At 46.1% G+C, this 12,295-nt stretch overlaps 2 protein-coding genes and 1 long non-coding RNA gene across 3 annotated transcripts; 1 reads left to right on the top strand and 2 right to left on the bottom strand.

The window, feature by feature from the left end:
* Nucleotides 1–179: 179 nt before the first annotated feature.
* Nucleotides 180–1,216, bottom strand: LOC123471544. Its single transcript, XR_006646222.1, has 4 exons — nt 992–1,216; nt 593–923; nt 407–533; nt 180–339 (listed from the first exon to the last, which is right to left on the bottom strand). It is a non-coding gene; the product is annotated as an uncharacterized LOC123471544 (long non-coding RNA).
* A 406-nt stretch (nt 1,217–1,622) lies between these two features.
* On the top strand, nt 1,623–5,688 carry LOC123471540. Its single transcript, XM_045173076.1, is given in 4 exon segments — nt 1,623–4,543; nt 4,766–4,885; nt 4,888–4,969; nt 5,105–5,688. Coding segments are annotated over 4 exon segments (2,154 nt in total). The 5' UTR covers nt 1,623–2,790; the 3' UTR covers nt 5,304–5,688.
* Nucleotides 5,689–6,524: 836 nt separating this feature from the next.
* On the bottom strand, nt 6,525–10,994 carry LOC116936093 (sterol regulatory element-binding protein cleavage-activating protein). Its single transcript, XM_045173075.1, is given in 3 exon segments — nt 6,525–7,001; nt 7,003–10,796; nt 10,876–10,994. Coding segments are annotated over 2 exon segments (3,939 nt in total). The 5' UTR covers nt 10,669–10,796; nt 10,876–10,994; the 3' UTR covers nt 6,525–6,728.
* Between the last annotated feature and the right edge of the window lie 1,301 nt (nt 10,995–12,295).

Below are 12,295 nucleotides of genomic sequence, written 5' to 3'. Positions count from 1 at the left end.
CGCCACTTGTCTATCGGCATTCACGATTCGCCAAATGTCTTTGACAGTATTGCGGGTGTCATTACTGTCGATTCGGCTTCCACTACGAGGATTCAGTTAATCATTTTCAATGCAACTAAGATGACCGTTGTGCCTTTGACGTGCCAGGAGGCAACTGAAGAGGAATTACTTTTTTGATGTGTGTTTGTGCCTGTGTAATGTGCAGTATAAATAATTGGATATGCTACAAGTCTAAAGTGAAGGGGTTCGTCAAGTTGTACGTTTGACGGTGTCGCTGCCTGTTTGTGTTAAATGCTTCAGGATGAGATTCGGCTGGTGGCGGGTTTGGATCGGCGGAACCTATAAACCAGAGACGGAATTAACGGTACAAAAGCCCGCGGCTGATGGCGTATATGTGTGCACGTACTGAATACGTGCCAGCTGACGGCCAACTCAATGGCTATCTCTCTGACTGGCTAACAACTTGGCCTTCACAAACAGGTAGTCGAATAACGGTTCATCTCCCTCTCTTCCTTTCCTTTACCTGCCTCTCCCTGAAAGAAAAAAAAATTTTTTTATTTATATGTTCTTAGTTCAGTTTCTTATTCCTCACCTTATTCATGCATTTCGTTCTTTTTTTTTTTTCTTTCTTCCTTTCTACGTCATTTTTCATCTCTTTCAGAATCTTCTATCAGATTGTTAAAGTTCATGGCGACCCCTTCGTTGCTTATTTCTTCCGCCTTCTGTGCCATTGGATACATAAGATTGCCTTACCTGGCGGGCTCCTCCCTTTTCTGCCCATTTCATTGCATTTCTCTTGTCTGTTCCCCTTTTCATCCCTTTTCTCTATTCCTCACCTTTCTGCCTTGACGTTCACCGTTTTTTATTTTTTTTCTTCGCCTCCCCTTTGCCTTATTATTTTTTCTTTCTTCTTCATTGTACAACTGCAAAAGGTATACACTATTTAAAAAAAAAAAAACGCACCATAGGCTACTACTACTACTACTATTACCTGATGCGTCTTGGAATCTTGAGCTGGGTGGTGGGTTTTTGTCGAAAGAGCGACTAATAGCGGGCATTGACCAGGCAAAAATGGCTGTGCGCGCCAAGTCCGATGGGAAGCGGCTCCGTTCGTTTTCTTTTTCTATTTTTTGTCGGGTCCGCAGGGTTTGGTTGGCCAGTACCCACGAAAGGGGACACTGGCGAAGAGTCTAACAACACGTAACCGCACCTTCAAAGTCCCCCCGTCTTAAAGAAAAAAAAATTAAATGAAAAAAAAAAAAGAAATGAAAAAAATATTTGCACCCACTTGCCAATTGGAGGTGGGACATTGTTGTGTGCCTGGTTGTCTTTGTTTATTTTTAAATATAAGAATTGAACGCTGCGGGAGATCACCGACATTTATCCCGTAGCTTGTTCTAAAAGTATAAGACGCAATACAAAAGCAAGAGAGTCACTCAAGCTTGTTCTGTGGGCTTCAAGAGTAAATGTTAAGAGAGTGGGTGTGCCTCTTGAGGCACTGCCCCCCAACAGGTAGTTCGAGTCGCAGGATTTTACGCTTGAAACGGGGTATTTGTGTTGGCTGTGAGTGTTTTCTTCTTCGCCTTCCTCTTCTTCTTCTTCTTCTTCTTTCTTCTTGCTATTTCTTTCCTCTTTCTCTCTTTCTTTTTTCTCTTTAGAGAAAATTCTGAAGTCTCATTGACTCTTTCTCGCTCTATGCACAAAGCCTTTTGGGTTTTTCGAGTTTTATTTTCTATTCGTTTCTCAACTGGGGCCACAACAACAACAGCTCGGCGGCTCCTCCACCGGTGAACTCTTTGATTGGTATACTAACCTCTTGCGTGTATGGCTGCGTGTGTGGTTTATCCAAGTGGCAGATACTTCGTCGTCATCATATTATAACGCAGTTTGATTGGTGACTGGGCAGCGTCGGTGAGGCTAGCGCATACACCGGCAGTGTCGCTCAGAATTCCGAGCTCTGGATCGAGCGCGTGTGTGTGTGTGTGTGCTGTAACCACCCACCCGAGTTGACTAGTGTTTTTCTTTCGAGGAAGACGACTAGTTCCTGGTCGTTGGTGTCGACACCGTTTGTCCGTTTACAGTTGCCGTGTTTGTGCTCTCGAGTGTTCTCTTCGATTACTGGCGTCTTTTCTTTTCTTTCTTTTGGACTACGTGCGCCACTTCTAGCAGTTCGATCGCCACCGATCGATATCGATCTTCACCATCTTTGTCTTTTTGCTCCCCTGCTTTTCTTTTTTCTCCTTGTTGCCCTGTTTTTTTTTTCTTTCTTTCTTTTATTTATCTATTTTTGTTTTTGTTGGGTTCTTTTTTTTTTCTTTTAACCCTTTTTCTTTTCTGTCCTTTTCGCGAATTTTCTTTTATTTCGTGACGACGGCCAACCAAACAGCGAACACATCTGTGTCTGCGTGTGTGGGTGTGTGAGTGTGTACCGTGTAATTCCCGTTCCTTCAGTCTCGTCCCTCTTCTGTTGCGGGTTTGTGAGTGTTCCCTGTACTCTATCGACAACACGCGTTGGTGGGCAGACCAACAGTGAATAGCAGCAATCTAACCGAATCCATTTTTCTTAACGGATATTTAAAAAAAGGCAACCTTGTTCAACGAAAAAGAAAAAAAATAAAAAAAAGAAGAAGAACTAAAGTAAATAATAAAAAAGGAAACAAATAAACGAGTAAAACAAGAAGCCCAAAGACGGGCCCACAAACAGTCAGCCCACGGACCAAAAGTGAGAGACGAGGAGAAAAATACCGGTCACGTTCGTGGAGACGAACGTTGGCCCATTTCGATCAGAGGATGCCTTTCGGTGAAGTCATGTATCGCTGCAACGCGCATTATTGTTTCAGCAGCGTGTTCCGCAATCGCGTCGTCGGACTGGTCGTCACGCTGGCGCTCATGCAACTCTTTCTCTTCTCCTTCTACCTCAACGGCCTGCACAGTCAAGTGGTCGTCACGACCAATACGGGTAGCAGCAGCAACAGTCCCGTTTCGTCATCGGAGCAACAGGATGGACATTATCAGCCGTTAGAATTGGCTGCTGTCGTCCAACAGGCTGTTGGCCCGCGACACGCAGACAACCCTACAGTAGTAGTGGCAGGCGCCGGGAGCGCGGCTACGGTCGTGGGGGCTGACTTTAACCTTGGCCAACGGTCAGCGCCAGTAGGTCAAGAGGTGGATCGGCCAGACGAAGAATTCCTCAATCCGTCCATCAGCAAAGCCAAGGCCGCCATGGGAGACGTTGCTAAGAAAGCTCTTGATCACCTGATGACGAACAAAAAACCAGCCATGGATTTAATGGCCATGGCTGCCAAGAAGCTATCAGCCGACCCTAACGACCCAACGATGGCGAAACTTGGTCTTAATCTGTTGGCTAATGCTTTTAACAACATGAAAAACCAACGGGGACCAGCCCAGCTAAAGCCACAACAACAGCAACAGCAGCCAACGAATGAAGTGACGGGTCGCCAGCAACAAGCTGTCGCCAACAGTAATGAGCCAGCCTCGTCATCAGCCGTTAACGATGTCGAGGATCAATCCAAATCCCAATACGCCAATCTAGCGCAAATGGGATTACAAATGCTAACCAACGGTCTGGCCGATCCTTCGTCGATTGCAGCTAATAAGGGATCCAGTCCGGACATGCGCATGCTGGAAATGGCTTCTCAATTGATGTGGCAGAGCGCCAAACTATCGAAAGCCGGATTCGACCCTCAAATGGCCAAATCGGCCTTGGGTTTGCTTAAAGGCGCTGTGGCTAGTCAAAAACTCGATCCCAAGCTCATTCTCGGCCTGGCTACCAAGATGATGACAATGCAACAACAACTGCAACAGCAACAACAACCATCGTCTGTTTCCGGCGAAACTAATGGCGGTGGCTTCAACTTGTTGAGCCAATTGTTGTCCAACGGCCAGCTGGCGTCGGCGCTGCTCAACGCCGGAGCTGCTGCCGCTCAGCCGGCAGTTTCGGCCGACCAATCCAATGCGATTTATCGCAATTATGTCAAGGTGACCAGCAGAAAATTGCCGACGCTCAAATCGAAGATGTCGTCACCTTATTCCATCCCGTCTGGCAAAGTTGTCGTCGACATTGGATTTCAGTTCACGATGGAAGCGGTGGACACGTGCCGCTCCAACGCCACCTACCTGATTATGGCCATTTCATCGGCTGCGCACACTGAAGAACGACAGGCGGCTCGCGACACGTGGATCAAAGATTTGCATCAGCTGGTCGGCGGCAAAGTCGACGTTGTTTTCATAATTGGCCAAACGGCGAACGTCACTCTGCATCGGGCCATCGAAGAGGAGGCAACCACCCACCGGGACTTGATCCAGACCAACGTGCAAGAGCCAATAGAGAATGGCGTTTTCAAAACTTTGGCCGGGCTCGTCTGGATCGACCGCCACTGTCCGGAAATTGAGCAAATCCTCAAGATCGATGATGACGTCTACGTCAGCGCAGCAACAATGCTCAAGGCGATGGAGAAGGGCAAAGCGAGGCCCACCATTACCGGTAGCTTGATCGACAGCATGAATCCACACACGACATCAGGTTGGTTGTCTCGGTTATGGACGATTAATTAACAAATTTATTCGTTTAGCCTGGCCAAACCGCCATTTATCTCCAATAGAAGCCTTTCGTTATACGTTACGGAGGTTTATCTTATGAGTGCTATCATATGCGTATTTAACCTAAATTTTATTTTTAGCTTAGACTGAGATGGCAAAACGTCTTGATAATTTGTCTCATTTCACGATGCTTATGTCGTTGCAGACGAGAGACATAAAACGACGAAAAAAGCGTGGCCACTCAAAGAGTTCCCTCGTTTCGTTCTTGGTGGAGCTTACCTGATGGGCAGGCCAGCAGTGCCTCGTTTATTGGCCGCCGCTCAGGTGACCCTGTTCTACCACTCGAAGATGTCTACGTGACCGGGTTGTGCGCCGTCGGTGGCAAAGTGGAGCTTATTCCAAAAAAAAGGTACATCATTGACGTGTATGATTAAAGACTGTTCAGTTGTTTTTGTTTTGTTTTGTTTTGTTTTGTTTTAGATTTTGAAATTTTTCTAATTTTGTTCGCTTTTTGATTGAACTTTTTGATTGCGTCATTTTGCAGCCTGTTTGAAGAAGAAATTAGCGAAGAATTGGAGACTTGTACCTTTGAAGATTTCGCTTCGTGGCGCTCGACTGGGGCCGCTGACGTTAAACAGACGTGGAATTTTGCTCAAGCGATGAAGAGAAGCGGCGAAATTTGCATCACGACCAACAAGTGCGCCCGAACGTTCATGGGCATTTGCATCCCATCCTCGTCCTAATTCGCTCTCTACCGTCGTCTCTGTACATCGATCTTTTATCGTGATTTTCAAATCGGACTGGCTCCATTTAATCTCCGACCTATCGCAATCATTTGCAGTTATTTATTTATTTGCCGGCAGTTGAATATTATGGAATTTCACGTTTGGTGGATGACGTGTTGGTAATCTTGGCATGTAAAATATTATCTTTTTGAGCTACACTGTTGAACAACCTGGACAGATAAAACCGATTTGATCGAGAGCCCCAGCAATCACAAAAGGGAAAACTTATAAATCATCTCATAGAGGTTTCGCGGGTTGTTCGTCCTTTTTACTTGTATCCTTCTGTAATCATCAATGACTTCTGCAAAAATAATAAGACAAGTAATACAAACCATGTTTTTTTATTATTATTGTAACATTCATCATAGCCCATATTCACAAACGTGTGGCATGGTTAAACAATTTTGTAATAAAATGAATGAAAGTCTTTGGTAGCAAGTTAAAGACGAGTTCTGGACCTTTTCTCGAAAGGAAATTGCGCAACAACACTCATTTGAAACATACTATTCTATTTGGTGACAATCCAACTGGTGTAGGGATGCAGATCTATTAAAAAAAAAAAAACAACTTTGATTAGGTATTTATTTTCAGGTGAGCTGCACTTACAGTACCACACAACTCGTGATTTGGTTGGTTTTCACCCAAACGCAGTAGGACGATTGGCTAATAGATGGCCTTGCAAACGAAAGCAAAAAAAAAAGAAAATGCTGAGAGCCGTTCGCAGCAGTCAAAAGAGGGTTCACCGCTTGGTAAAAATCACAAATAATACCTGAAAACTAATGGTCTGAGTCCGAAGTCAAAGTATAGTAACAGGCAAACGCTACAGTAGTCTACCGTTGACAAAATACTACTCTATGCTCTCAACGATACCACGTTGCTCCTAAAATTTTAAGCTATATGGACGTAAAGATGTCCCCATCACTATTAACAACGATCGTAAAGGCCAAATGGCTTAAGAACGTTTCGAAATGATTTTACCGAATTCGAAATTAATGAAATTGACGTCGATGTAAAACCTGTACGATCCACATTTCCATGTACTGTACTACAGCAATTCAACTGCCATCTCATAGAGTTTCTGAAAATTCTGTTTCTACCACTTCTACTTAACCCCAGATCGATGAAAGGGGTAATTCGAAGTGTAACACATTCGAAAACGAGGGAAGGAAAGGGAAGAAAAAAAAAAAAACTCAGTTTATTCAATCGGCAATGGTTTTGGTATGTGTTTGTCCGAAGAATTCAATAGCCTCTATGCCGTAATCTATACAGCCAAGATACAAATGTCACACTAGAGTAAAGAAATAATGTCTAAGACCACAAAAGAAGTTTTGAGAAACACAAAGACACACGCACAGAGAGACATATGCGAACTTCCACAATAATTTACTCAACTTTGTGGGTGGAAATCATGGGGAAAGAAACGATACGCAACTGAGTGCCATAGTCACAGATGACATTGTCTCTAACGACCATCACGTTGCGAACGAAAGTACTCGAGTCGGCATCGCCGAGGCGAACTTCTCGAATCGATTCGCCCGTTCGGACGTCCCAGACGACCAGCGAACCTTGCCGACTGGTGACAAGTAACCGGTCGTTGAGCATAGCCAAACTACCGCACAGAGCAAGACGGGCCAACGAAAGAGAGTTGAGCAGATGGACCCTGAAATCGCTCCCACACGCATAACTTATCATCGGCGCCCAGGCTGATCACGTACGAGGACGTGTAGGTCAGGACGGACACGCTACCGTCGTGAGCCTGCAAACTGTAGACGCAAGTGCCGCTGGACAAATCCCACATGCACAGCATTCCGTCTTGACTTCCCGTTCCGGACGCGCTGCAAGGGTACGCGCCGTCGATAAACATGGCGGTGATGGGTCCGCGGTGGCCGTGCAAACAGTACAGGGCCGTCAGTGTTTCCAGCCGCCAAACTTTCAGGCAATGATCTAATGAACCCGTCACTACGCGGCTGCCGTTGGCCGACGCGTCCAGGACTGAGATGGGCTGTTGATGAGCCCTGGCCCAGTTGAGCCGGACAAGACGAAAAACGGACGGAGAATGTCGACCTTCTGAATCGTATTCACCAACCCCGTGGAGGGAATGAACACGACGATCGACTTGTTCGACAGAACTGCCGAAATCCGCATGGAACTGGAACGATTCTAGGGTTCCATTCAGCCGGGCAGCCAGAAGATATTCGCCGCAAACTTTCAGCTTGGCTACTCCGACGCCACCGCCATCATCGTAAAGGCAACGCAATCCCGAACTGTGGCTCCAAATTTCAATCCGTCCGTTGGCGCAGCCCAGCGCCACCTGTCCATCAAAGCATTGCATGCACCACACTGGTGACGGATAGTAAGACGTTTTGACGCTAGTCGGACTAGTCCTGTCCTTCCACGACAGGTCGTTGGGGCTAGCCGGAGGAGAATGAAAAGAGCCCGAAGATCTCAAAACAATCGGGTTCGAAAAGGTGGGACCGTTAAAAGCGGCCATCTCGTTGGTTGATGAGTACGTATCACGGCGCAGACCGTTCGGCGACGGCGGCGTTGACTGTTGATGTAGGGCGGCAAAATACGTGTTTCGATCGATTTGAGCTACCGCGTCGCCCGTTTGAATGTCCCAGATGTGCAGCTGGCCGGATAAGCATACGCTCGATACGACATCGCCATCGGTGGAAATGCATTCGATCGGCGAACGGTGACCGTCGAGAACGAGAGGCATCGACTCTGCTACTATTTGTGAGTAATATTCGCGAGACTCTTGCGTCAAACCGCCACCGGCATTGCCGGCCCAGCCCCAACCCAGCGACCAGAACGTCGAAGAGCTCCTCCATTCGGCGTAGTGACGGGAACATATGCAACGATACAGGACGACGGTGACGTAGGCGATGAAAACGACGCTGGGGATGGCCAATAAAGTGGTCAAGATGATTTGTATGGGCGACGACGGAACGTAGGGTGTCTTGCTGTCTTCGTCCGAGCCCCCGTTCCCGCCTGATCCACTATTGAGACCTCCGTCGTGATTGAGACCCGACGTGCCGAAATCACTGTCATCTCCGTCGAGGACATCGAGCGAATCGAGGGCTGATGCCAAAGATTTCCAGCGCGATCGCGACAGGTACTCGCCGTCCCTACTGTTGCGCACTTCCGACAGCCGTTCAGGATGGACCGGTATGGAAAGACGGATGGAAGGTAATATGGCTATGCATTTTCCGGCCAGAGAAATGTTGTAAATATCCAGCAAATCAGGCCAGTGACGATACGACAACCTCCTCCAAAGATCTACGTTCTTCGGGTGTTGCAACCGACTCTGCCAATCGATTTCTTCTTTGCCGGTGGAGGGCGACACAGTCGCATATTCAGACGCAGCGCGAGGGGTTGCGGTTTCTTTCGTGACATCTGGTTCCCCTGATCGAACACAATTGGATCCGGCAGAGCACGAGACTTTGACACTGGGTTGCGGCGATTGCGCTGGAAGTTCAACCGGCGATGAATCGTTCGGTTGAACTGACCAGCCAGCCGTTTCACCCGTCAAATTCTCGATGGCCACGTACTTGTAGAAGAAGATACTCATCCAGATGACAACAGCCACCATAAAGGTACGCTGGAAGAAGCGCGTGCGGGCCCAGAAATGAACAATCTTTATCCTTCGTGGCACTCTGGCCATAGCTGATCGATTGTGCGTGTACGACGAAGGCGCTACGACGGCCGTTGGAGTGGCTTTGGACGAAACGGCAGCCGTGTGCCCTCGGGTGCGTAAGTGCGGGTGGACAGAATTAGCTATAAACGCACGTTCCGCTGAATTCGGAGTTTGGACGCTATGATTGGTGGCCAAGTACTGCTGGCCAGGTTGAAGCTGCCGCCGTTGGCGTTGGATTTCCGACAACTCTTTGCGCAATATGTCGATGGACAGGACGGTGGAGAAGAACAGCATTTGGAGGACGAAATCGGATAGGAGGGCGACGACGGCAAACAGACAGAATTCTTGGATTGCTGGAACAAAGGTGAAGAAGCCAACCGTCAAGATAGTGATTTCGGTCAAAAGATTTTTGGTTATATTCCAGCCTTCGCGACTAAGTCCCTGAGCCACACGGATCTTAACGTCCAAGTTGGCAGGCGTCGACACCACGGAGCGGGTCAACACCAAAATGTTCTCCAAGCCAACGATCACGACCAAATAGGGGAATACGTCTCGTCCTTGGAGCGTGAAACGCAATCCGAACCACGTGCAGAGACCGACAGACATGCCCAGTGATGCCACCACAGTGACGACGGCACTAAAAGCCATGCCGAACTTTGATTTCACCATTTCTATCTTGCGAACCGAAAAGTAAATGTAGAGGAACAGAACTAAGTAGACAAAGGTCAGCGGGATAAGCTCCAAGTAGTTGAACCTTTCTGGGTAGTAGATATGAACGACTGTGCGTCGAGATGGACTGGATTCTTGAGTACTAGAATGCAGTGGGAATTGATTGCGGAGCTTGAGTCGCAAGTCGGAGAGGAACGGTTCAGAGTGAGTTTTAAGTATGATGGTGACGGCATACGTTAGGACGCGGGATCGAGTCTTGACTGGGAATTTCTTCAATCCACTGTTTTTGAGCGAGACACCATAAAGTATGTCGGCCATGCTTGAACGCACTTCTACCACGGGGTTCTTGAAGGAAAAGATGGTGTCTAGGAACTGGGCGTCATTGCGGAAGGTATTCTCGTCTAGTTGCCACAAATTTGCAGGTGACAGGACCAGACAACTGAATTCCGGGAGAAGATGTTGAAAAGAACGAGCTCTAGGAGCTACGCTCTCAACGTAGAGGCAAACGTCTCGAAGAGTCAAGTTACTAGTACGTGAGTGGAAGCCCAGCAGACCTGAATGTATCTTGAAAACTTCCCCCAATGGACCTCTAAAAGCATCCATCAGGCCCAAGTCAGAGGTCCACGGGTTGACTGATGATCGTATTACAATCTGCTGAATGAAAAATGATGGCTGTTGAGTTCCCCATCTTGTTGGGTACTGAAGAGTTTCAAAATCTTGATCCGTAGAGATTCTTTTCTCAGGGAGTGGGATAGATATCTCCTCTGGTTCATTTCCAGGAAAAGGCAATGACAACAACGGGTGACATGACGTGAGAACAATAATAATCGCTACTACTATTGTACACCAGGGGTAGCTGGAGCAAAGGAGACCATGCTTGTAGTAGAGTAACGCTACCCTATCAGGTATGCTGAGGCCTTTAGTGCTAGAATGCAATCCTCTCCCATTAGCAAGTGCAGTCGGATCGACATCCTCGACGGCGGGGTGATGACCAATTTGTGGATCAATAAAGGCCATCTTTCAATAAAGTCCGTAAAATGTTAAAACAACGGTTGACGACGGTCGGTCCACTTATCTCACGACATTTCTCTATAATTTTGAGTAATGGTAATATTGTCAATGACCTCCGAGAGCTATTTATTTTCCTAAATATAAAAATTGGAATGAGAATGGCGCAATCTTTCACAACCGGTTATAGCATTCAATACTAGTGATCGTATTTACCTGCCCAATATCCAAGAAAATGTAAAAGACTGGAGCATGTTGTCAACAGACGATCAATGTCACGGTTAATGCAGTGATACTAATGCAAAAGTGGTTCAACCAGGGAGGAAAAATGATTTTGCTGGAAAGTGGAAACTGTGGAAACTGGAAAGAGGAAATTGGAAGAGCTGGAATAGTGGGATTTAAACAAAATTTAACTAAATATAATTTTATATTATGACATTCAAGGTTAAATGAAGCCCAGTGAAAAATAAAAAATAACTAAAACGATTGGACAGTGTGAAAGCAACAAACAGATTCAGGAGCTTGGAACGTGGAATGGAGCCCTCACCTTGTATCTTAACACTTTTTTCTGAATATTTCCCATATTTATGTAAATATTTTCAATCTAATTGTAACGGTATGAAAATTGTTTTCGTCAGAATTGATTCATACAGCGTTTGCATACATCATCTTGGACAATGAATACTGCAGAATGCAGTAATAATCTATTTAAATGCAAATGCAATATTTTGTATTTTCAAGCAGGATGGGATGATGGGTTTAATTAAAACACGATATATCCATCGAGTTGCGCCTAAAACCGCTAGATGGGTAGCAATCGCTGACTACTGAGCCAAGCGTGCAAAACGAAAAAGAAAATATAATAATGGTATAATTGGACATTTCATGAGTCATTCATAAAATTTACTGCAACATAATGTCTTACAAAAAGTACTGATCGCAAAAGGTCAACGCATTTGAATTTTGCATGTTTTATTCCTTAACAGACAAGTCGGTAATGGATGGCTTCGACTTAAATGGTCACCAAGTTGGCGGCCTATGTCGGATCATTATTATACCGTAACCTCTATTCGCAGTTTAACATAGCACTGCCTCATGTTTAGTTTAAACATTCTTTTCACAAGCGTTATCCTCATACTGCATGCGGTTTTTTCCCCGTCTATTTGACTTGTTAATATATTTAAGCGAAAACTCGTTAAATAAATCAGCCAAAACAAAAACCGAAGCTTTTCGAAATGACTGCTCTCCTGCGTGCTAGAATTGCGCCGCCTTTTAAACAGCTGGGTAATATCACTGAGTTCTACTATATGCCTGTGTCTACGAACCCTGAATACGAATTTCCCTGACGGTGTTGTACAGCTATATCCGGAAAGACCTGCACCGCCATCCTCATCGCCACAAGAGGAAAACGAAGAAGGCGAAAAAAGAAACGACTTGTAAAATTTCCTCGTTAATTTGAAACGCGGAATACACACAAGAAGGGCAAAACGAAAGTTCGGGCGTGGCGAAACATGCACCGAACACAGTTTTTATATTTGTGTTTTGTTTTTACTCGTATTTTTCGTTTTCTTAACGTATTGAAACGGCGTTCAAAGCTGCTGCGTGACAGATGTCCGAAGGCTGTTAACTAAGTCCG

This window comes from Daphnia magna, linkage group LG4 (assembly GCF_020631705.1).
Source record: "Daphnia magna isolate NIES linkage group LG4, ASM2063170v1.1, whole genome shotgun sequence".
NCBI lineage: Eukaryota > Metazoa > Arthropoda > Branchiopoda > Diplostraca > Daphniidae > Daphnia > Daphnia magna.
This window is presented reverse-complemented; position numbering and strand designations above follow the sequence as displayed.